The sequence below is a fragment of the Danio rerio genome, chromosome 17 (assembly GCF_052040795.2).
Source record: "Danio rerio strain M-AB ecotype USA chromosome 17, GRCz13ab, whole genome shotgun sequence".
NCBI lineage: Eukaryota > Metazoa > Chordata > Actinopteri > Cypriniformes > Danionidae > Danio > Danio rerio.
In genome coordinates, this window is record NC_141037.1 from 23,820,293 (window position 1) to 23,847,245 (window position 26,953).

At 36.3% G+C, this 26,953-nt stretch overlaps 1 protein-coding gene across 1 annotated transcript; it reads left to right on the forward strand.

Annotated features, from left to right (window-relative positions):
* Window positions 1–13,443: 13,443 nt before the first annotated feature.
* Window positions 13,444–26,334, forward strand: edaradd (EDAR-associated death domain). The gene is made up of 6 exons (XM_087290399.1): window positions 13,444–13,763; window positions 16,661–16,719; window positions 21,068–21,110; window positions 21,345–21,415; window positions 21,798–21,849; window positions 23,438–26,334. Exons 1-6 carry the CDS (start codon window positions 13,706–13,708, stop codon window positions 23,812–23,814), a joined length of 660 nt encoding a protein of 219 aa, XP_087146525.1. The 5' UTR covers window positions 13,444–13,705; the 3' UTR covers window positions 23,815–26,334.
* Window positions 26,335–26,953: the final 619 nt, after the last annotated feature.

Below are 26,953 nucleotides of genomic sequence, written 5' to 3' on the forward strand. Positions count from 1 at the left end.
GAGTGTTGTGTTGTGTTGTGTTGTGTTATGCTTGAATGTGAGCATTTCTAAACGAATATCATTCTCATTGGAGCATCTTGGCCCACTTAAAGAGTTTGAAATGTCACAGAAATGGCAGAGCGGTGGTCTCCGAACCACACAATGTACCGTGATGACTTGTGCTCTACCAAATAAAGGTTAGCAGCCAAGATGACACATCCACTCATCTTGAATGCTTTAAAACAAAGAAAGTGATGTTTCTGTGTGTGGTTTTGTGTTGTTGTATGTTGGAGCACTTGTAATTTAAGAGAGGAGTGTTTAATATTTTCAAGTGGTATTAGACAAGGTTGTTCTCTTTCTGGGCAATTATTCTGCTTGTTATTGAGACGCTTTTTTTATACAGGCTGTGGAAGGAGAATTTTAATTGCAAATGGAAGTAAAGGAAAGTTTCTTTATCCACTAATGCTAACAACAACTGTTTTTATTTCATTTCTGAGGAAATGTTTGAAGTGATTGGAAATTCAGCAGCTCTTTTATTCCTACATATTCTTATTTATCATATATATTCTACTTTTATTCCTCATTAAATGCTTTTCAGACAATAATAAAATGTAAAGGAAAAAAAAAACTCACACACATACATATGCACTGCTCAAAAAAATAAACTTAACACTTAAATAACAAATCAAACTGCCCACTTAGGAAGCAACAATGATTGACAATTAAATTCACATGGGGTTTCACAGTATCTTCAATGCCTCCTCCTTCATCTTACCCCAGACATGCTCAATAATGTTCATTTCTGGTGACTGGGCTGGCCAACCCTGGAGCCTCTTGACCTTCATTGCTTACATGAATTTGATGTGGAGGCTGAAGTATGAGAAGGAGCGCTATCCTGAAGAATTTGCCCACTCCTGTGATTTGTAATGTAATAGGTAGCACAAGATACCTCAGGCTGTTGATATCGCAAGCAATTTAACCAATTTAACCCACAAGCAGCAAAATTAGCAAGAAACAGCCATCTTTAGAAAGTTTCTTTGCTAAGGGAAAAAAGCACAGTGAAGGACACGCGAGGCAGGACCCTGCCAAGGAATAGATTGTATGGAATATTCACATTTCGGTAAGACTAATTTTCAGTTTTCTCAGACAGACACAGAACATACAAACACTGCAGTGTTTTGTATGTTTCTTCATAAATAAAACTTGTATCAGGACGTCAGCAATGTTTTGTCAGTTTGTCATCCTCAGAGAAAACATGTTGATGGTCACATAGCAACCTATGAAACCTATGATATTTTGGTTATTGAATTTCAAATAGGGTCAATTTAAAGGCCAAAGGCTTACATTTTTCAGTTACAAATGGCCTGCTGATGTTTTGCTTTAATATTTTACATCAGGCCATTATTCATTCATTAATTTATTTTTGGTATAGTACCTTTTATTAATCCGGGGTCACCACAGCGGAATGAACCACCAACGTATCAAGCACATGTTTTATGCAGCGAATGCTCTTCCAGTTGCAACCCATCTCTGGGAAACTTTAGGTTATTATTTGTGCATAAACATATCTAAATATAGTAATTAACATACCGTTTGTTTAATTACAGCAAACTTTGAACATTCATATCATTACATGTGGAGGGGAGCCTTACAATATTTTATGGAGAAAAAGGGGGTCTCAGGCAAAAAAAAAAAGGTTGGGAACCACTGCTCTTGAGTGTGTCAGCAGTTCCTGCAAGTCGATGTTATGGACTGGCCTGCCCTGCTTGTTTCCCAGATCTGAATCCAATTGAGCGCATCTGGGAAATCATGTCTCGCTCCATCCATCAACACCACATTGCACCACAGACTGTCCAGGAGTTGGCAGATGCTTTAGTCCAGGTCTTGGTGGAGATCCCTATGGAGATCATCCACCACCTCATCAGGAGCATTCCCAGGTGTTGTAGGAAAGTCATACAGGCATGTGGAGGCCACGGACACACTGCTGAGCCTCATTTTGACTTGTTTTAAGGACATTGCATCAAAGTTAGACCAGCTTGTTGTGTGTTTTTTCACTTTTGAGTGTGGCTCCAAATACAGACATAGGTTAATAAATTTGATTTCCATTGATAATTTTTGTGTGATTTTTATTTGTCAGCACATTAAACACATTCAGATCTATGATGTGCTATTTTAGTGTTCCCTTCATTTTTTAAAACTGTGTGTGTATGTATATATGTAAATATAATTTGATTTATAATTCAAGATGTCTATGCTGATATTTGTACCAACTCTCCCTCTCTCGTTATTCAGTGAATGATAAATGATTAAGAAAACACACATGAATAAGACATGATTGGAAATTTGTTCATTTTCCTGTAATTAGCCCTGCAGATGAAGAGCTAAGTTTCATTAGCACATGATTAACAGAAGCCACTGGCTTTCATTTAGGTTTCCCCTCCTCTCAAACCCTCTGCTGTTTAACGGCCCATTTCAGCAATGAAAACAGGCCATTGCAGGCTGTACTGTACATCACACCATGGCCTGCCATTTTAAACAATGGGACGTTTAGTACATAGTGAGGCACTAATTACTCTGCTTGCCACTTTCCTAAGATGTGTATTGATGTTCTCTTTCTACATGGATACATCTAATACCTCACTTCAGTGAAGTGAAGCCAACATTAACATTTATAGAGGAAAAGAGGAGGAAAGAGATTGAAGAACCAAAGAGTCATAAAAGAGCTCAGATGATCAAGTAAGTGTTTTTTACTCATTATTGCTGAATGATCTTGCTTTGTCAACATTTTGTACTGCATAGGCCTACAGCACCTTTTTGTGAGTGTCACTAACGTATTCTTGTAAGATGGTTCTTTAAAGGTTTTTAACACAATAGTTCTGTTTAAAACTGTATTATCTTGAGGGACACTTGTTATGCTAAAATGGTTCTTTATGTGATTGTGAGTTTAGGTGAAACTGAAACTGACAAAGCACCTGGTTTCTGAAGCTCAACCATCAAATACACAGACTGTCAGCACGGTTTCGAGCAAAGACTGTAATAAATAATACTTGGTTATTGCTTCAATCTCCTCTCAAAGCTCTCTGACAGTCCGCTCAGAGACTGTCAATAAATGTCAATCACGATAAAACTCCTCGTTTTTATAACATTAAAAATTACTCAGCACAAAAACTGACATCGGAACCACTATCAGCGTGGGAGATTTATCGGAAATGTAAATATATGGTTTACCTGGAGAGGGCAGAGACGTGTGCTGCATCCAGCCACCAGGGGGCGATCATGAGCCTGGAGCTTGATTTTCAGGAGAAAACATGAGGCACACCCGGTCCTGGTCTCAACAGGTAAATAAAATCATTTTTAATATTTCTATACAATTTATTCTATACAATTGGTCCCAGAAGGTCTGGTCTGAGAATTTCAGAAACAGCAGATCTACTGGGATTTTCATGCACAACTGTCTCAAGGCTTAACAGAGAAGGGTCTGAAAAGAGAAAATATCTTGTGAGCGGCATTTCTGTGAGTGCAAGTGCCTTGTTGACGTCAGAAGACAGAGGAGATGGGCCAGACTGGTTCCAGACTGTACCACACCAGGTGCCACTCCTGTCAGCTAAGAAGAAGAAACTGACGCTACAATTTACACATCATGAATGTGCAGCGGACATTTGCAGCAACTGCGTGATGTTATCATGTCAATATGGACAAAAATATCTGAGGAATATTTCCAGTACCTTGTTGAAGTGATGCCATGGAGGATTAAGGAAAATGGGAGTTCAACCCGGTACTATTAGGTGTACCTAAAACAAAAGTCTGGTGTGTGTGTGTGTGTGTGTGTGTGTGTGTGTGTGTGTGTGTTTACACATATAAATGTAACATGTACATAACTAAAAAAAAATTATTTGTTTATTTATTTATTTATTTATTTATTTATATTAATTTTTAAGTCCTATATAGCAAATTTAAAACATGGTACATAATAAAACATTATGAGAACTGTATACTTTATTTTTACCAAATTACACTATTTTACACACACAAATTACAGCTTTGTTACAAGCTGAAGAAACACTATTCTGCGCTGCCATAATTCTATAAGCAGAACACTACCTATTCTATAAGTTAAAAGCTTTTCTGCCATGTCACTATTCTATAAATACAGCAATAATTCTGCTCCGTAAGTAGATTGATATAGCACATTTCATTATTTTGTAAGTAAAACACCCTCTTACTGTTCTATAAGAACAGCACTATTGTTCTTTATTATAGTTCTCTGAGGTGAACACTATCATGCTCTGTCATAATTCTATAAGTAGAAGACTATGTTCTTTTTCACTTTTCTCTAAGTACAAAACTATCATGCTCTTATTCTATATGAAGATCTCCGTGATGCTCTTTCACTGTTCTGTGTAATGGAAGATTACCGAGCTCTTTCTCTGTTCTATAAGTAGCACACTATTCTGCTCTGTCACTATGGTGTGAGTGAGAAATGATCTGCATATGGAACACTCTTTTGCTCAGTCACTTTTTCTGTAAGTGGAGCACTGCTGTCCAGTCTACACTCTGCAGTACTATTCTGTTGTCACGCTCACACTATTAATAGATTTTTTACTCAGACAATATTCTGCATGTGAAATATGATTCTGCTATAGAAAAGCCTCACAATTCTGTACATAAAACAGAGCTCTCCAGCCACACATTTGCACCTAAAGTGGGCAACACACAAAATGGTGTAAATACAAAAATAACACACAGGATGTTCCAAATTAAGCACCTCAGCAGAGACTACTATACCAGACAGTGCTCTTTTCTAACAGTCTACTTCTAATTAGATTTAGTTAAAAGTCAATTTGATTGATTAGTCAAACCTAATTAACCCAATTCTTATTTTGGTACTCTGTTAAAATGTTATCCTTTTAGATAATACCATAATCTGCCCCCAGAGCTCGGCCAAGCATCTCCCTGTGTGACTGTTACCCTTTGCAGAAAGTATTACAAAGCAATGTTTTTTTTTAAAACCGTGTGCTTATAGTGACACGCAGTGGTGGCATTGTTGTAGATCATTGTGACAGATGATCTGTCTTATAAATATAAGTGATTTGTGTGTTTATAAAGTGTTACACTTTAATGTGTCGGCTCCTTTAAGAATGCACTCCTCATTAGTTATGCATGAGGAACATACCACGAGGTTGTATGTTATAGCATGTTCCGGTTAACAAGTGCGCTTATAATAAAGTACAATCTTTACATGAAGATGGACGTGTGTTAATTCCTTGGAGTATCAGTTCACAACATGGTGTCAGAAAACGGCACGGATTTCTCGCCTGAGTTTAAAGCCATTTTGATGGAAAGCAAAGACTGCTCATAAAGTTTTTTTTCTCTCTTTATCGAAGCCGCATAGTGTGACTATGGCGGATTGCTTTCGGAGACCCGACCCGCTCTCTTTCGAAGGAAATGTTGCTGACAACTGGCGAATCTTTGAGCAGGAATACGACATTTTCATCGCGGCAGCACACCACGATAAGCCTGCCAAGACAAGGGCCTATATCCTCCTCAATCTCGCAGGACCGGAGGCCATAGAACGAGAGCGTTCATTCGTCTATGCAGCAGAGGTGCGTGCTCCGGGTGAGAATGGCGCTGTTTTAACTCCCGCTGAATCAAAGGAGGATCCTGAATGCCTGAAAAGGAAGTTTCGAGAAATTTGCAACCCACAGCAAAACAAAACTTTGGAGAGACACAAGTTTCACTCTAGAAACCAGAAACAAGGTGAGACTATTGAGTCATTTATTAGCGATCTGAGGATCAAAGCAAAAGCATGCCAATTTGGTGATTTGACAGACGAGCTGATCTGTGACAGGATAGTTTGTGGCATCAAAAGTGAAGGCTTAAGGAAAGCACTGTTAAGAGACAGTGATCTAACACTGATCGAAGCCATCTCCATATGTCGCATATATGAAATGACTGAAGAAAGTAATAAAACATTGGCGATGCCACAGACGGCCACTAACGTGGATGCAGTACGTCCAGTTTCCACCAGGAGGCGCCAATACACAGGACGAAAGCCTCAAACAGAACAGAATGATTCACTGATTATAAATAACTGTAAAAACTGTGGAAACAGCCATTTGGCAAAGAAAGAAAAATGTCCAGCTTTTGGACAGCTGTGCCACAACTGCAAGAAAATGAATAATTTCAAAAAATGTTGCAGACAGCGTTGCCAATATGTACAAAAGAAAGCAAACTACAAAAAGGCAGTTCAGGAGCTTGAAATAGAGAAGCCCCCTGCATTTGACGACACTTTTTATGTTGATGGCGTTGAATTTGATAAGTGTGTCGACACTGTTAACTCTTTCATGGCTGAGCAGGAAGAAGGATTTGTAACCTTACACATTAACAAAACTCCAATAGAGGTGAAAGTCGACACTGGGGCAAAATGTAACGTCATGTCACAAACAACATTCAAGCGAATTGCTACTAATATACAACCAGTGGAGCAAGAAAACACACCTAACCTTGTGGCTTATGGTGGGAGTAAAATTGAGACAAAAGGCTTAGTTACACTGCAGTGTAATTTAAAAGGACAAAGACACTCACTCCCGTTTTTCTTGGTGGATCAAGATGTACAACCACTTTTAGGATTTCGTGCATGCCTGGATTTAGGGATTGTCACGATGAGCCCACATGTTCATCTGGTCAGTATGGAAAAATCCACGGAACAAGTGCTTGAAGAATACAAAGACTTGTTTACTGACGAACTTGGAGAACTTCCAATCACATACTCCATGACAATTGACCCAAGCGTGCAGCCGGTAGTTCGCCCTGCACATCGAATTCCACTGGCCATGCAGGATCGTGTTAAAGCAGAGCTAGACCGCATGGAAACTTTGGGTGTCATAACACCAGTCTCTGAGCCAACAGACTGGGTTTCATCCATGGTCGTGACGCATAAAAAAGACAAACAAGAAATCAGACTGTGTATAAATCCTAAAGATCTCAATACTGCCCTAAAAAGACCTCATCACCCGATGCGCAGTGTAGAGGAAGTAGCATCCCAGATGTCGGGAGCAACAGTGTTTTCTGTGCTGGACGCAAAGAACTCTTTCTGGCAGATACGTCTAGACCGCAAGTCCTCTATGTTGACTACATTCAGCACACCGTTTGGGCGCTATAGGTTTCTTCGTATGCCCTTTGGCATAAACTCCGCAAGCGAAGTGTTCCAGCGCTCAATGGAGCAGCTTTTCTCTGGCTACCCCTGTTCTATCATCGTTGATGACATCATCATCGGAGGCCGTGATGCTGCTGAACACGATGCTAATCTGAAAAGAGTGTTGAATCGAGCACGCAATGTCAAACTCAAACTAAACCCTGCAAAATGTAAGTTCCGTCTGGACCGAGTGAGTTATGTAGGCCATGTCTTTACTAGTGAAGGCTTAAAGGCTGATCCCTCAAAAACAAAAGCCATTTTTGAGATGCCAGCTCCAAAAAATGTCCCAGCATTGCAGCGCTTCCTTGGTATGGCAAATTACCTAGGGAAGTTTATTCCAAACTTAAGTGATGTTGCTGCACCTCTAAGAAAGTTGACGCACAAAGACACTGCATGGTGCTGGTACCACCAACACCAAGAAGCATTTGATACTCTCAAATCATGTTTGACAACGCCACCTGTCTTGTCATACTATGATGTAAAGAAACCCGTCACATTAACCTGTGATGCCTCATGTTTTGGACTCGGTGCTGCATGTATGCAGGATGGCAGACCAGTCGCGTATGCATCTCGCACACTCACTGACACAGAAACTCGATACGCACAGATCGAAAAGGAGCTGCTAGCTGTTGTATTCGCCTGCACCAAATTCAGGGATTATGTGTATGGGAAATCTGTGGTTGTTGAAACAGACCACCAGCCCCTGGTGACGATTTTAAAGAAACCCATTCACACTGCCCCTGCAAGATTACAGAGAATGATGCTCAGGTTACAGTGCTTTGACATCACTCTCGTGTACAAGAAAGGCAAACACATGTATCTTGCAGACACCCTTTCCCGGGCTCCAAACACAAAAGTCCTTCCAGATGCTGAAAGTGACACGTTCGAGGTCATGTCTGTCAGTTACATCTCCACTGCACGACTGGAGGAGTTGCGAAAAGGAAACAGCAGAGGATAAGGTGTTACAGACTCTCAGTAAGGTGATCCAACAAGGTTGGCAAAATAAAAAACATACCTTGTCTCCTGATTTGCATCCATATTTTCCCTACAGGGATGAACTAGTCGTGGAAAACGGAATAGTGATGAAAGGCCACAAAACAGTCATTCCTCGCTCATTACAGAAGGAATACATCAAAATAGTCCACAGAGGACATCCTGGATTGGATGCCACCAAGCGCAGAGCAAGAAGTATCATTTTCTGGCCAACAATGACAGCTGATATCACAGCAGAACTCATCACATGCTCAGTCTGTAATAGCACAAAGCCACATCAACAGAAAGAACCACTTAAACCATACCCAGTTCCAGACTTGCCCTGGTCTACAGTGGCAACAGACATGTTTGAGTGGCGTGGTCAGAACTACATGGTGCTTGTGGACTCATACTCAGGTTGGTATGAGATTGATCTGCTCCGTGATACGACATCCTCAGCTGTAATCAGAAAACTGAAAAGACATTTCTCAGTGCATGGCACACCGCACACACTAATTTCTGACAATGCCAGACAGTACACAAGTCAACAGTTTAGAGACTTTGCTAAACAGTGGGACTTTGTACACGTCACTAGCAGTCCAGAATACCCGCAGTCAAATGGTTTGGCAGAAAGAGCAGTACGCAGTGCTAAACAGTTGATGGAGAAATCCCACAGGGATGGGACGGATGTATTCCTCAACCTCCTAAATCTGAGAAACACTCCTCGTGACGAGACGTTAGGCTCATCTGCGCAACGGCTTCTGTCACGACAGACACGGTCAGCCATTCCTGTCAACTCTAAGCTCTTAGAGCCAGCTCCCAAACAAGCCGAGCAAGTCGCAGCACAACTCTTCAAAAAGAGGATGGCTCAAAAGCGATACTACGACATGTCAAGTTCACCACTGCAACCACTTGCAGAGGGACAAGTTGTCAGAATGCAAACCCCAAAGGGTTATGACCGCCTGGGCACAGTAAAGGAAGTAAACAAGGAGCCTCGTTCCTACACCATTCAATATAATGGAAAAACATACAGAAGGAACAGACGCCACATTCTTCCAGTCGCTGAGCCTGCTCCTTCAAGGTTTGACTCTGATGACAGTGACATTCACAAAACAATTACACACACACAGGACAGTGTTCCCCCTGAACCACAAACACACTTTCCACAAACAAAATCCACAGGTGCTGACTTGCCAAAGCACACAGTACTATCCCCTACCAAGGTTGGTAGTACACCTTATAGAACACGTTCAGGTCGTATTTCTAAGCCAAACCCTAAATATAACCAGTGAGTTTTACTAATAGTAGACTCTGTGGCACTCTGATTGTTGTTTTGAATATGTCCCAAATGTTAACTATAGTTATTGTGATGCTGACAATATTACATTTTGTTAATTTGTTTTTTTACACTTAAAGAAAAAAAAAAGGAAAAAAAGGCCTGATATTATATATTTTTTTCTGCATTAGTCACATGGTTGTTATTATAGTGATCCTTATTTTCATTAATGATTAAGTTAAAGTCATGCAGAAAATTTGTTTATTGTTATATAAGTTTTCTTTGTTTCGTAAGATGTTACATCTAAAGAAAGGGGATGTAGATCATTGTGACAGATGATCTGTCTTATAAATATAAGTGATTTGTGTGTTTATAAAGTGTTACACTTTAATGTGTCGGCTCCTTTAAGAATGCACTCCTCATTAGTTATGCATGAGGAACATACCACGAGGTTGTATGTTATAGCATGTTCCGGTTAACAAGTGCGCTTATAATAAAGTACAATCTTTACATGAAGATGGACGTGTGTTAATTCCTTGGAGTATCAGTTCACAACAATTGTGATACACACACACACAAACTGAAACTAGCACATTCGGTGAGGTTTTTTTTCCAATGCACAATTATAGAATGCCTGAATTGGGACATGAAGTTATTTTTTATTTTTGATAATACGTTTAGCAAGTTAACCTTAGAAGTTATCTCTGAAACCCTGATTCTCGAGACTCACATGTAAATAATAACATGACTCAAAGATAATTATATCTACTAAATTATATAGCAAAGATAACTTTACTGTTTTATTATTAGCATATAGGCCATTTTTAAAAAAAATGTCTGATGTTATACTAAACGTTGATTATTTTAGGTCCGTTAAGATTACCTAAATCATTTACAATTGCTAAATACCAGAATAATGAGAGAAATGTTTGTTTTAGAAAATTCTTTATAAATTTCTAAACAGTCAAAAGTTTACACACATTTCCTTGGTATTTTTTTAGATTTGCTTTTAAACTGTATAACTTGGTCAAATGTTTTGCGTATCCTTCCACAAGTTTTTCACAATAGTTTGCATGAATTTCGCCTGTTTCTCCTGACAGAACTGGTGTAATTGAGTCAGATTTGTAGGCTGTCTTGCCCACACAGGCTTTTCAACTCTGCAAATTTTCTATAGCAGGGGTTTTCAAACTTTTTCAGCTGAGGGCCCCTTTGTGTAGGGCGAATTCTTTCGGGGACCCCCAAAAAATAAATATCACGCCACCCCCTCAAATTAACAACTGTACTTAATTTTTTTAAATTGTATTATTTAATACATTTATATTATTATATATTGTTAAATAAATTTATATTATTCATTATCTGGATTAATTTTTGTAAGATGTTGAGTTGACATGGTTTCAGTGCTTCAATCTATTGATCAAATCTTTATGCGCAGCGTTCATTGTGGTCTGCTCTCACTGGATTCCATCAAGCCATATTTTGTGTACGAGTCGTCACTTTACACAGTTTTTTATGCAATTTTTATGCTTTTTTTCTGCCTATGCACAGCTAGACTCTTCTGTATTTACCCTTACAGACTCTAAATGTATCTAAAGATTTAAAGCTTTAAAGTTTTAAAGAGTTTTGTCATTCATCAGCCTGTTAACAGTTAACTGTACTGTTGTAACTAGCGATTCTACAATGGCTGTAGTGGTTCAGTGTGTTTTGTTTATTTTTATTCTTTTTTTTTGTGCACATCATAATTTACTCAGGTCGACAATCCTGACATACACTGATAAAAAATAATTTCCTAAATGCGACCTAGAATTAGGTATTCAAGTTCAAAGAGCCACAAATTTTACTTTGCTTAATTTTAGAAGCTTTGCTGACTTTAAAATGTTCATACCAGTTTGTTCTATTAATAATGATACTGAACATTACATTTAAATTATTTACTCAAATAAATATGGGAAAAAGTGGAACATCTTGAAAAAAATGCATTTATATTCAGAGTATTAAATTTTGATCAGATATGTTGAGCTCCATTAAACACAGAGCACTAATACATTTTAATATTTAATAATTAATTAGCCCTATAACATAACACAAACAGATACATTATAATTTATAGTGGTTTTATTCAGGGTGTATACAATTTAGTTTTTTTTAATCATCCAGTTATGAACCAATGTGTTTAAGAGGTCCACTGCAGAGCTCATCCAGCTCTCATTAGTGTAACAGGAGTGAAACTCTGAGCACTCGCTGATGTGATGACAGCTCCATTCATTGTTATTGCAGCACTTTTTGCTTTACAATTTTAATATGTTTGTTTGCTAAAGAGGACCGTCTTATATTTGTACAATGCAAAGTGTAAAGCCTGTCGCACTTTGGACGAGGTGCAATGTTGTGCTATTTGTTCCCCATGAGTGAAGCCTGCGCAGAGAGGCGCATACTCCGCAGCACCCAGCTGATCGGTTACTTAGGAACGCAAGCCATTTACAGGGAAGTGCTTTCAGCCTCCGATAATGTTCTTATTGATCATGTATTTTAACTGAAATATTGTCAGTAAATAGACCTGAGCAATCATTTAGTTGTTTAGCGTAAAAGAGGTAAGCGTAAGTGAAAGGTAAACGCCGTCAGGTGCAGCAGACAAGCGCCAAAAATCACAGGAAGTGCCCGACCAGAAGCGCTTATTCAATAAAAGTTGCCGCTGCGCTGCGCTTCTTTCCCTGTGTCACGAAGGTGTCAACTGCATTTAAATTACATAAGCATAAAGCTTCATTTTTGCAGTACTTTTGAGCTCAAATTATAATAAAAAATATATTAACCTTCAGAATGATGTGGGACACAAAATTCATCAATGTGGGCCCATTGATTAGCCCTTATCTAATTTTTTTTTGCGGCCCCCCTAGCGCCATCTGGCGGCCCCCAGTTTGAAAACCCCTGTTCTATAGAATTGAGATCAGGGCTTTGAGATGGCCACTCCAAAACATTCGCTCTGCCCGCACTTACACTGCACTATTCAAGTGACTCAATTCCATTTTGTTTCTCTCATGTGGCACAGATCGGATATGGCCCATGTACGTGTAAGCATACCTAAAAGTTTAAAAAGCCTATATGTAAAAAGAAGATGGACAAATGAGAACATTTCTGTCATAAACTATAGTAAAACAGACTGTCAAAAGCTGCAAAGAGATTACATACAGGATAGAGAAAAGAGCAATCTTTAATTATCAGCTATAGTCAGCGCCCGCTTTTTTTTCCTGGTCATTGCGCCTTTGTTGTGTGCTCAGTGTGTATATGCAGACGATCGGATATGAGTTACTTTTAAATATGATGTAAGCAGGTCATCAAAAAAATCGGATACAGTCACAAAATCGGAATTGGCCATCAAGATATGCAGTGTAAATGCAGCCACTGTATATGTGTGTGTGTGTGTGTGTGTGTGCGTGTGTGTGTGTGTTGGGGGGGGGGGGGGGGGGGGGGGGGGCTATATATGTACACACACACACACACACACGCTTTAACTGCCCCCCAAAAAAAGAAAAAAAACTGGATGACACTGGATGGGTTTGATATGTCGGTTTATGGTAAAAGTACCGGAATTAATAAATGTACTCTGAAAAATCTGAAAATATGAAGTGTAAGACCAATTTATTTTTAAAATATATAAAAAATAAAGCATTCTGAATACTAAATCATCTTTATCAAGTATGCCATAAAATATTTCAGATTCACAATTAACATGTTTTTAACAGTAAAATCAAAATCAAGTGTAGTAGTGCAACAGGATTGAGTTTGTTTGATTTGTTTGTACAACTCTGTGTGTAAACCATTAATAAAAAGTCATTTTTAAAATGACTTTAACAGTCATTTTTAAAACAGTCAAAAAATGGTCAACCATTTGTTATAGCAGGCATTTAAAGGGTTCAGCTATAGGTAACTATAAATAAATGATATGCGTGCTCCACTCAATCGTGATTTTCAGATGACAACTGGGCGTTCCGCGCGTGTAAAAGAGGCAGGGGTGAGGAAATATGGCGTTATCTATGGCGTAAATGATCTACGTAATTTCCTTTAGTGTGGGAGAGATATAGTTGAGCTCTGTGTTCCCACATCAAATTAACCGCAAAGACAGAAAAGTGCGTGAGAAAGTTGTCAGGTAGTTTGAAGGTTCTCGTGTAAGGTCAGACTTCTTCCAGACTAGCACGCGCACAGGTGAGGTGCTGTAAACAACGGTGCGGTTCACAACTTCACCTCCATCCATCCAGCAGTCTCGTAAAGGTGATCAACGATCTTCTCCTATGTGTGAAACAATCGTTATGAACATGACGAGCTTGAAGGCGTTCACCGAGCCGTTTGGTAAGTAAATACGCTTGGTGTTTACTAAGTCATGAGGGAAAATGTGCTTCACACGCGTGGCAAATGTCGGACACTTGTTTTGTCCTGGCTCAGTGTTCTTTGTTACTTTGTTTTAGTGTCTTTAAGGGGTACACGGGGAAGGGGAAGCGTGTCAACAGGTTAAAATTACATTTGAAAGAACGATAAGGTCTTTACAAGCACATAAGATCCATCGTTATGTAGCCTAAATCTGTACGCAGAAGAATATAAAGTGTGTGTAAATATGTATGTATGTATAAGTATGCATGTTTTATATATATATATATATATATATATATATATATATATATATATATATATATATATATATATATATATATATATATATAAGTTTGCAGTTGTTTGGTTTGACCTTCATTTGTTCATGGATGCTGCTTTTACATCTGTTTCTATTTTATTTCTCTTCATCAAGTTACTAAAACGTGGTGTTTCATTTGTAGAGGTCATTTGTATTTGTTCATTTGTAGAGGTGACCAGGTTTCTCCTGCAGTACTTGTGTATTGCTTCTGTTAGTTTATGGGTGGCCATGCAGAAGAAGATCTGCGCAGAGGGTTTTGCCCTGCAGGGTTATATTATGATGTGGTTTACATTTTATCTCTTCAAGTGCATCCCGAGCATGCAGCTACATGCTCTCTGCATTCCCTGGCTTAGCAGAAACAGTCATGAATGGATTCAGGCTGCACAGGTTTGGATTCGTCTGCAGTACTTACTGGGCACGTGTAGATTGATCTGTCCATCTCTCTACTGTACTGCTGTGAACATGCTGAATTATGATTGAGTAAAAGATATGGAACAGATATCAATCTACAACAAATGACATTGTTTATTTTGTTACTATTGATTATATTTATGTTTATGGAGTGGGGCAGAAGAAGTGAAAATAAATTTCCACAGTCAGATAACATCAGCTAAAGGTGTTGCATACTCTTTCCGCTCGTGTTGCTGCTCATACTCTCAGCAGTCACCATAACTGCAGTGGAATGAGTGCTCTTCAACATCCTGTTTCAGTTGTTGGGATTTCCTAGAAAATACCCTGCATTTCATACTCCTTTTGATTTGACAAGGACTGTTTTAAGAAACTAAAAATAACCTCATAATTCTTCAGAATTGTGCCTGTGTTTTTGTAAAATAGTGATGGTGGTCAATAACTCACACATGCAAACATTTTTTGTAAGAGCTGAGGATAAGCTGTCTGGTGTGGGTGAATCTGGGGTTATAACCAGACCTATATCAGTTTTTCCCCTTCTGGAAACCTCAGGAAACTGGTGTCTGAGGTTGCCTTTTGACTGCACTTTGCGAAAGACTCAGCAGAAGGTTTTTTTGTTTTGTTTTGTTGTTGTTAATTTGCAGTGCTGTAAAAGCAACAATTTGTTATTTTCTTAGAATGTTTAGAACTGTTTTTTTTCTTAGTTTAAACACTGTTTAGTACTCTGAAGGATTTTTAATTGCTATAAAGCCTGCTGTGGAATATTTTATATAAATATAATATTAAGCTTTTTGTGGAACATAACGATTCTATAAATTAAGGGTTTTAGAACCAGTAAATCATTTTTATTATATATATATATATATATATATATATATATATATATATATATATATATATATATAAAAAACTGCTTTTCAATTTATTGGAGTTTTATTAGTTGGCATGGGCTAGTATATAAGATTCTGATGTTTTAATAACCTTGGATAAAAATTTCACGGTGTGATAATTGCTTTAAAATATATTCTTTTTAAATGTCTGGGTAAAAAACAAAAACTTTTCCCCATTGAACACATATTTTATGTTGAGTAATATTTAAAATATTTTGGAAGAATAAACATGTCAGGCTGAATAATTCAAATGAATCATTGACTTTGCAGTCTTCATTAGATTAAAAACACACACATCTATCTATCTATCTATCTATCTATCTATCTATCTATCTATCTATCTATCTATCTATCTATCTATCTATCTATCTATCTATCTATGTATCTATTTATGTATCTATGTATGTATGTATGTATGTATGTATGTGTATGTATATATATATATATATATGTGTGTGTGTGTATATATATATATATATATATATATATATATATATATATATATATATATATATATATATATATATATATAGACCATAAAAACTCTCTCTCTGTTTAATCATAATGTACTCATTTATTAAAAAGCCTTGATCTGTGACAGATAGAGTTGATTTTAAGTGTTATAGTAATTGGCCTAATAAGAATATTAGCTCTACATGCTAATGCTGATGATGAATTATTTCCACTGTTTGAGTCACATGTTCCACTGACAGTTGCTGTACAGTGTAGGATTAGTTTTCTGTTGTCAAACAAACTTCTGCAGTGCTAATTCTAACTCTGCATTGATTGGGCATCATGGAACAGTCACAATTTTTAAATTGGACATCAGCATTCTCTTTGTACTTTGAATCTGCCAGTGTGATACTACAGAATTTCACTTTAACAGAAACTGTCACACATAAACACACACACATCTCTCACACTTCCTTCCTCTTGTAGTTACTTGGTCATTTTTACAGTCTCCTTTCGTTTATTATGCTGCTTGTTATTTCCGTAAATGTCTTACTGCTGAGGAGTGTTTGCAAACTGCTCGACATTTGTGTTGTTTTTTTTTTTTTTCAAAACACTCATATTTTACTAAAACTCAATTTTTGGATTTGTTATCAAGTTACTTCAAAGTGAAAGTAATCCGTTTGTCATCACTGTCACTTTTTCTTCTCAAATGCTATACTTTGTCTAATCCTGCATGTTTTAGGTTTGTTCTGATCTCTATAAAAGTTCTTTTTTTCTTAATTTTATGTTTGTTTGTTTTTTTATTGCAGGGCGAGTGGCTTCTGAACCGGTGGAGGACACGGACCCTAGCAGCTTCATTACAGATATGGTATGACATTTTTATGGTTCCAAAACAAACAGTTAATTTCTAAGTAAAGGGCTTCGTCTTTCAAGAAGTGTTTGCTAGAAGGTTACAGATTGATAACATCGGGTGAATACCCACTGACACATCAGTAGCAACTAATGTGATGCTTATTTTTACATTGTTATGACACACTACATGAGATGTAAACATTGTCGGCTTTCATATTGTGATCAACCTCCACAGATTATGTAGGTTAGACATGATTTTCATACATGATATGAAAGTAGCACTAGATGGGAGGAGCAGCCATGCTCTAAGTCTCGGAGGTTTGTTCTAGCACGTTCTCCGCTCATTTATCTACACATCTGAAAGTTTAATTTTCTTCTCTTTGCTACAAAGTGCACACCTCCTCGCCTCAAATGTGTTTCAGCATGTAGAAAAAGAAACAAAGCTGTATTGTTTTCATCTAAGGTCTTGATTCAGGTCCAGTTTACACAAGGGATGTGTGCCACCACTAATGGTTACTTTAATGTTTATTTTCAAAAAAGGATATCTTGTAACAAGCTAGTCTAACAGCAACTCAGAAGGCATTTAGAAAACAGTTCATATATTCAATTAAATTCATCTTTATGTTTATATAGCTCTTTTACAATGTAGATTGTGTCAAATCCACTTAACATAGAAGTTCTAGTAAATTGAAACTGTGTCAGTCCAGTTTTCAGAGTTCAGTTTAGTTCAGTTCAGTTTGGTTTAAATTTCACTGCCAAAAGTCCAAACGCTGAAGAGCAAATCCATCAATGCACAGCTCTACAGGACCCGAACCATGCAGACAGTGGCAACAGTAGCTATGCTTTACTAAAAAGATAGGTATTTATAGTAGTTTTGAACTGACAGAGTGTGTCTGAAACTCAGACATTATCAGAAAGGCTATTCCAGAATTTAAAGCCATGAATGAGAAGGCTCGACCTCCTTTAGTAGACTTTGCTATTTTAAATACTATCAGAAGTTTTGATATTTTAAAGAGCAGGTTGGATTGTAGCAAGACAGAAGGTTGGTTAGATAAACAGGAGCTAGATTATTTAAAGCTTTATAGGTAAAAATCAATATAAACAATACGGAACTTAACAGGCAGCCAGTGTAACCAAGCATTCACACGGGGCTTCCGCTTCAACGCTTGACTGAGGGCTTGTCTGAAGTTGGGGCTGACGTGATCGTCATAGCAGTGTCAGCCAATGAAACAAGTCTGTAATCGGCTACTGTCTGAGCTGGGGTATTTGCATAAAGTGATCTGATTCGCTGATGCTTTCGTTAGTGCTTAAAGTTGAGAATTTCCTAACTTCTGCAGTAAGCAATCCCACTGAAGCTGCGTAGACGGATCCACAATGCAGTTCGGCAACGCCTAACGTCATCCATTCAAAGTGAATGGGAAGCGTTGACACTGACACACCGTGTGAATGGGGCATTAGGAGGGTGTAACTGGGGTGATATGGTCCTATTTTCTCTATATTTAATCTAATTGAAATAACCTACTCTATTATGAAGCAGATATAGATCATAAGTGCTGTAAGTGTTTGACCTACTTTAAGCAAAGCGTTTAAACTTCAGCGTTCACTTCACCAATGTTAGCCAATATGGACATATTTATTCAAATGAACAGTATTTATAGGCACTGTAGACCTATATTAACACTATTCCTCACCTAAATGTTTGTCAGTAAGAAAGCATGTCAAGCTGTTTTTGTTGGACAGTCCACCCAAAAATGAAAGTTGCATCATTCTCACCCTTTACTTGATCAAAACCTATTTCATTTTTGTCCTCTGTTGAACACAAAAGAAGATATTTTGAAAAATGCAGGTGACTTCGTTGACTTCATTTAAGTTTCAGCAACCAGCATTTTTCAAATTGTCTTATTTTGTGTTCACCTGAAGAAACTCATAAAGGTTTTAAACCACATGAGGGTGAATAAATGATAGATGGTCATTTTAGTTTTTGGGTGAACTTATTCCTGTTTTCTATGTACGAAAAGAAACCGTACACTTGATTAGGATATTGATATAGTAAGTTTGATATAATGTGGATATTGATCTAGATTGTTTTAGTCTCAATGTTTACTCTTTAAATTGCTATAAATTTTCACAGTACTATTAACAGGCCTATAGTCAAGATTTATTGTTATGAGTCAGTTCAACGTTGCCTGGAAAAACAAGATACTCATCCCCCTTCACCTTGATCATCTTTTGAGTGGACATTTTTTCTAAACCTGTCATGATTGACAGAAAAAATCTGAGATTAAATTAAATGAGGCTTTTCCAATCCAGGTATTTATAGCCTGTGAATAAAGGATTCCATTTTAAATGTGTATTTAGCATGAGGGTCTTTCCAAAGTTGACTAAAAGCTGTATGGTTTGTTCAACTAGTCTGACGTAAAATGTGTTTTCGTCTCAAGTGTACAACTCTAAATTACGGTCTGTGCTATGAATTGATGTACTCTATAGCATATTTTCTATTCATTCTTAAACATTCTTTCATCACTTTATCAGCCGAGTGTTTGGAGGAAATGTTTTGTGACTCAACATGCTTTAATATCACAAAATGAGGAGGAGTTTAAGGTCATATATGCATTCTCAATTCTCATTGATATTTAAATATACATATTGATATCAAAACACCCACATAAATATCTAAATAATCCATAATTTGCAATAGTCATGGAAATTATGATCGATTTCAGTTTATCTGTTTTAATCCAAAAATTTTTCAGCTACAGGGATAGTTGATGATGTCTTTATTTCTGAAATATACACTACGGGTCAAAAGTTTGTTAAATTGGTAAATACTTAATTATTAAATATTTATTTATTACTTATTGTATGTAGTTTCAAATGAAATTCTTACTCCAGTCATTATTGCTTTTATTCCTTTTACAATTAATAATAATAATAATAATAATAATAATACTTAATATTAGAGTGATTACTGAAGGATCATGTGACTCTGAAGACTGGAGTAATGAAGCTAAAAATTCATCTTTAAAATCACTGGAATAAATTAAATGATAAACTACTTTTAAACAGTTATTTTATAGGGCAATAACATCTCACAATTTCACAATTTGTACTGTGTTTTTGATTAAATAAATGCAGTCTTGATGAACAGAAGCTTATTTTAAAACATTTAAAAATCCTACTGACTCCAAACTTTTGACCGTTAGTGTATATGTGGAGTATATGCTGCCTTTAGCTTTAGTATGAATGAAACCAATATTACATTATATGTGTGCCAACACTTTAATTAAAAAAAAATCTTACACAACACAACTTGCTTTGTCTTTTCATAGGAAATGAATGAATCATCATCATTGATCCTGTTATCATGGCAAATATCAGAAAATGTGGTTTTATATATATATATATATATATATATATATATATATATATATATATATATATATATATATATATATATATATATATATATTTGTCACCTTGGAATTATATGGTTCTATCTGCGTTCTGAATGATTTTGAGATATTGAGCTTTAAAGTTTTTGCATTCCATATAGCAAACAGTATGTGTGTAACATTTGTATAAAAATTCTTAAAATGTAAACAACTTATAAAAAAAAAAATACCATAATGTAAATAAGTTGTCATTTAATAAGAACATAACAATAAGTCAATTTTGACAAAAATGTCAGATAGAACCTTTTAATTCTAAGGTGACGAGATATCTATCCATCCATCCACCAAACATAGTCCATTTTAATGGCCATCTCCACGCTTAATGCAGATGTAAACAGTCTAAATGGGTTTTAATTGTTGATATTCAGCTATATTCAGTAATGCTGTCAAATCTGTACAAACAGGCACACAAAAAACATCTATTCTACACATGCCAGACTGACATGTGATCATTGTGGGAAATAGTTAATATTGTGCGAAACCCTAACTAAGGAATTGATTTCTAAACTTTTATGTTGTACTAAAACACATATTACTGTATCAAAATGGTTGCTGCCATGTCATCTACATCTTTTCATTATTTTTCCCTGCTTGCTCATAAGTCATGTGAACATATTTATTTAATCAACAGTTCTCATGCATTACACAAAATATGACAAAATAATAAGAAAGGTTCTTGCCAAAATCCCAACACAAGTCATCACAAGTGAGCCAATTGAAATCATGTTAACATCAGGTGGAAACAGTACTGCATCTCAGTTTACCAACTGTTATTGAGTCAGTGAAAGCACATGTTAATAACATGTGAAAACAGAGCCTTAGATGTGTATGTGTGTGTGTGTGTGTGGTGTGATGTTTGACCTTTGGGTGTTTATGCTGATGTTTTGTCCTCTATTCTGGTCTTTATTTCAGTCTCTAAGGTCAAACTATCCTGTTCAGGTCACAGATTCACAAGGTATGAGCTCTTTATTGTTTATTTACGTCATTGCTGCTTGTATTGGTAGTGACTGAGTCATTTATTTCCTGTCTGTTTATTGAATTCTGCTGATCTCAGGTCAGATTTTCAGAATAGTGACCTTTAGGTCAGCCTCCACACTTTCTATATGATCATGTTCGATTAGAGATGAAAGCACAGTGTTGTAAACGATCAACAGGTTTATTCATTGAAATGTGGCGTAATTCTCCACAGACCCGGTGACCCTTCAGCTCAGCTCTGTTCCTCCTGGTTTTTTGTCGTCTGCGGTGGGCAGGATACGACAGGTGGGTGTTCTGATATTTTAAATAACAAACATCGCCTATTTGCCTCTTGCTGTTTCTATTTGTTTCTGACATTCTGTTCCTTCTTAAAGTCACGTACAAATGTCTGACAGCATCCTTATTTATAGATGCAAACCACACAATTCTTGGGGAGTCGTATGATGTGGGCAGTGAAAGATATGTGGTTGTATGTGTAAATACCAGGATGAATTTTATTCCACTTGTTAGGGGCTGTAAGGTTATTCCCCAATACGTGCTTGACATGTTCTCTGTGTAGTGTTCATTAGCATCGTGGGTTCATTTGTTTATTTATGCAAAACAGAATAACGGAACTTTCTCAACTTCAATAATCCCTAAGCTTTTCCATCTTTTCTTTATCACCCAGCCTGTGGAAAATGACGATAGTGAATGTATTACATCAGCGTCTGTTTCATCAGGTATGTGTCACTGGTTGAAAAACTACCATTACTACACTGTCTACATAACTGTCACCACTACACACTGAACGTAGTGGAGTAATTATGGCAGATGACTTGAGTATTTTCATGTCATGCCAAATAAAACAATAGTATCAAACAAGTTTAAGTAAATTTAGGAGTCACAATATATTGCATTTTTAAATAATAAGTAATTGTAACAGTATTTATGAATTATTGTTGTAAATATTAGCTTTAAATGAATTTTTTTTTTCTTTTTTAAAAGCCTTTATTATTTGGCATTGTCAAGTCTCAGTGCAGAAGTTTTTCGACTTCCAAACATGACGGACTTATACTACACTATAGGAATACTAAACTAAAACATGCAGCAGATTTACGTGCAAAAGAAAGAATTGTATTAGATATTTTATTAATTATACAGTGCATTCTATCAATAGGAAAGTCTTGTAAGTTCAGAGAGGTAATCAAAAGTGTTTAAAAGTTTAACCAATGTGGCAAAACATGTTAAAACATGAAGGGAAAGCTCTTCAACATGCCTCCACCAATGTGTTGAAACCAGCAGCAGCCTCCTGTCCTGTCTCTTAAAGTCACCACAGGAGTGACTGAATCTGCAGTTCATTGACTGAACACTAGAATGCATCCAAAATGCTCCACTTTACAGCAGAAAATGTTTTTTACAGCCTGGTATAATAGATTTTTTGGGTTTACGTAAGCGATATTGCATGTCATGACAACTGTAAGGTGGAGAATTATCTCTCAACTCATCTGTGTAAATAATTTTAAGCCTTAAAATTTGGCATAATTAAGGGCGTGGCCACTTCAGTGACAGGTGTCTGCCTCTGGTTGTCATGTAGTCTCGGCTAATACCAGCCAGTAAACTCAGTTTTACGTGGCTTTATACAATCTATAGCTTATTTATTAATATTTATTACAGTTATCAATGAATATGGCAAGCTAATTGTACTTGTTAGTCAATTGTAATCGTAATTCTGTATTTTTTTTTTCCTGGTGTTTGAATTTATAATATAATTACATTTTTTAATTTTAAATAATTGATTTATTATTTATAGTTTTATTTAACTTTACTACACTCTTTACAACATTAGCTGTAGGTATAATACATCATCTGAAATAAGATGTTATGCCTGCATTTCATAAACTATACAGATGGATGGATGGATAGATAGATAAAGAAAGAAGGAAATGTATAAATTTGGAAATAATTACTTAAGTTTTTATTCATGTAGTAAAATGTCATAAGGAAAATCCTTAACGGGTCGTAATCCATTAAACCAGTGTTTAAATAGACCAGACAGAAAACACATTATTCATAAAGTATACAAGCAAGCATGTGTGTTCAGAATATAAGCAAGTATCGCGTAAGTGTTGTGTTTCACCCAGAATAATAAGTATTACATTATAATAACAATATAACAAGTCAAGCATCTCTAGCTCCATCCTCCCAATTCAGTATTGCATGTATAGTTACCTACAAAATGTAAAGCTCCTTGTATGTGATGTTATACACCTTTTGAAAAATAATTTTATTCACTGTTATATTGTCTGCTTTTACTTTCCTGCTCTCTAGACTTCAGTAAAGAACTCAAGCCCTGTAAGGAGTGTTTGTTTTCTGCTCCTCCACCCAAAATCAGCGACCTGATGAATGACGAAGACCTTCTGTACAGCCTGCGGCTCAAGCTGGACCCGACTCACTGCACGGTCAAAAACTGGAAGAACTTTGCGAGCCGCTGGGGAATGAGCTACGATGAGCTGATGCTTCTAGAGCAGCGCAAACACGGTGCCACTTACAACAGTCCTACTCAAGAGTTTCTCCTGCGCTACAACCAGAAACCTGTCACAGAGCTCACCGAACTCTGCCAACTTTACCAGCGCATCGACGTGCTGCGGTTGCTCCAGCGCTGGATGGAGAACGACTGGCCATCACGATGGCAGAAGGCCCATTAGCTGCCACTTGACTAAAACTGGACCTCAATGGATGAAATTCAGAACTGCAGGGATGGACCGCAGGTCAGAAACACACACACACTACTGAACAGCAGTGGTGGAAAGACAGTGTTTACAAAGTTGTACACTGGACTTAGTTCTTTTTTGATAGCTCTTGGCTGATTAAAGCTTTCCAAATGTCACATGTTTGTGGCAGGCAGTAGATATGCGACGGAAGGGTGATCGTCAAATATACGAAGTGGCGCCCCAGCACTTCAAGAGGAAACTGAAATGCCACTCAGGTGTGACTGCACCATTAGATCATGTCTGGAAATTCTCTGTCGTTCCGGACATACCGCGTTTAATTTATTTACTGCTGATGGTCTTATGAAGAGTCCTTCTATTAGTAACATTCTTGATGAGTATGAGTCACTGTGCTTATTATCAAAATGAGTTTTAAGATGTTTAGAAGTCAGACTGGCTGAATCTTTATTTCAGTTGGGGTTCAGCTTCCTGTATTTTCTAATTGCAACAAATGCTGCAGTTCATGATATTCATAATATCCCATGAAAATATGAGATTAGAGCTTGTTGGTAATTTTGGTTTATTTAATGGTTAGGGCCAAATTGTGTAAAAACTATATTAAAAGTCATCAAAAATACAACATAAAAGAAAAGGCTTATTTTGGTCAAACTAACAATAAATAATATACAGCCATGCTTAAAAGTATTTAAAACCTGTTTACAGTTTTCTGTTGTTTTACTATATATAGATTTGAGGTGTGTGTGTGTATACAAACAAACACATCTATATATATATATATATATATAGAGAGAGAGAGAGAGAGAGACATATATTAGTGCTCAGCGTATATAAGTAACCCCTTACAAGCCGCTCTTTAAATTCGTATTTTTAATCAGAAGCTATACAATATTATATACATTAGATTAGTCAGTACTTTTTATAGCGGTCCAAAAATTAATACACCCAAATTTATATGTTATAGAAAATATGAAATTCAAATTTTTTTTTTTGCAGTATTTTGATTGATTTTAAATGTATTATTTTTCAATTTCTAAATATGTTTGGTGACTTAAATATTATTTTAATAAATATATCTGTTTAATAAATCTGTTTACATAATATACAAAAATCTTATGTATATTCACTGAGAATAAATCAAAAAAATATTAATTTTTATATGCTGAGCACTACTCTGTAGATGATTCCTTGGATTTACTTTTTTTTTTTTTTTAAGTTGTAAATTTATTTGGGCTGAATTTAAACAAACTAATTAAGTTGAAAATTACTGAATGTAATTTGCTTGTTCAAATTCAACAAACAAATAGTTTGCAGAAATATTTTTTTCAGTGTACATGGTCTGCTAAAAGACAGGAAATATTACTTTACACTTTGTTCATGAATCATATAAGACTATTACTGAAATGAATAAAGGCCAGATTAAATATAAACGATCATGCTTACAAAAGTAAATAAATAGATTGAACGATGTCCTCGAATATTTGTGGAAATCTGTGCATTTCCCGTGTACTTGAAAACTCCATGTGGGCCTTGTAATCAGGCGTGACATTGAGGTTCCAGAAAAAAAGCCTATTATTGGACAAAGCTGCCCGTTTCATCATTCCATCTTTAATGTAGTTTTATTTCATTAATCTCACAACTCTCTCTAAACATTAATAAACGTGTATCTGACTTAATATAACATTTAATACATGACTAGAATAAGAAAATCACTGTATAACAACTGAAAACTGACTTTCTAAAGGGGTTCACAAACAATATATGTCATGTTTACATGGCAGTGATGTATTTCAAATAAGAAATGTAATGTTCTTTTCTAATTGTTTTATTCTATAAGTTTAGTGAACAGATGGCATGTTCTCAAAACAAACCCTTAAAAACTACTAATCCCTGGCCAGTAGTTGTCAATTGTACTCCGTCAGTATCTTGAGCAGCACTAGCACAGCCCTGTTGTTAACCATTGATGTTTGTCAAGTTCTCACGCACATTCTGTATGATGATACAATAACACTCATTCTGTAGATTCAAATGTTTTAAAACTTGCATTTAAGTGCCATTTAAAGCTTTGTCGTTTATATTAAAATTCCCATTGCACTGCTCACAAGGCACTTGGATTTGGCATGTTTGGATTAAAAAGCACTTAAATTGCCATTCAAATCATTTTTGGTAGCCTTTAAGAAAGATTTAGGATGTCTTTGAGAAAATGGCAGTGTAACTGCAGCGAACTATGGATCTCAAAGTTAATTAAACAATCTGATCTTTTTCAAATTTACTTATCAAACATTTTTTATGGTTAAATACTGTTGGTGATAGTTTTAACATTTGTGCTCAAATGTCAATAACAATGAGGTAGTAGTGTAAGTTATTTTATAAAAAGAAGACTATTTTTTGTCTTTAGGAAGTGTTTGGTTTTCTGCCTTGTATCCTACCTAGCCTTGGACCTATTGTCTAACATTTAAAGCCATTTCTGTTTGTTTAAAAATAAAACCTTTCTATAAACAGTGTCTGAATATTGTTATAAATATTTTGATGGTGTCAATCTACACTGACAATCTTTTTGCCCCTCTAAGTTTTAGGAACAACAAATAGTAACTTCTAGTTAATCATTTGGTATCAGAAGTGGCTCATATGAAAGACAAAGGCCTCTAGATTATGCTTATTTTACCAAAATAAAATATGATCATGGCTTGATTTTTAATTATTTAATTAGCACAATAAGTTCTGACTTTGCTTAGGCGAAAGTCTTGTCATTTAACAGAAATAATGTACAGTATAGAATATAAAGTCATGGTGCAGTGGAAAAAAGAATGAATATTGTACATGACTCCCATGAGTTTGGAGGTCTGCATCAATACAACTCTGCAATGACTCAAATAACTTATTTATAAAGTCATCTGGAATGGCAAAGAAAGCGTTCTTGCAGGACTCCCAGTTAGGATTCTTTGGATTCACCCTCAATGCCTCCTCCATCTAATAAAGTTCATGTCTGGTGACTGGGCTGGCCAATCTTGGAGCACCTTGATCTTCTTTTCTTTCAGGAGGCTGAAGTAAGAGAAGGAGTGCTATCCTGTTGAAAAATTTGCCCTCTCTTTTGGTTTGTAATTTGTGTGAGAATCTT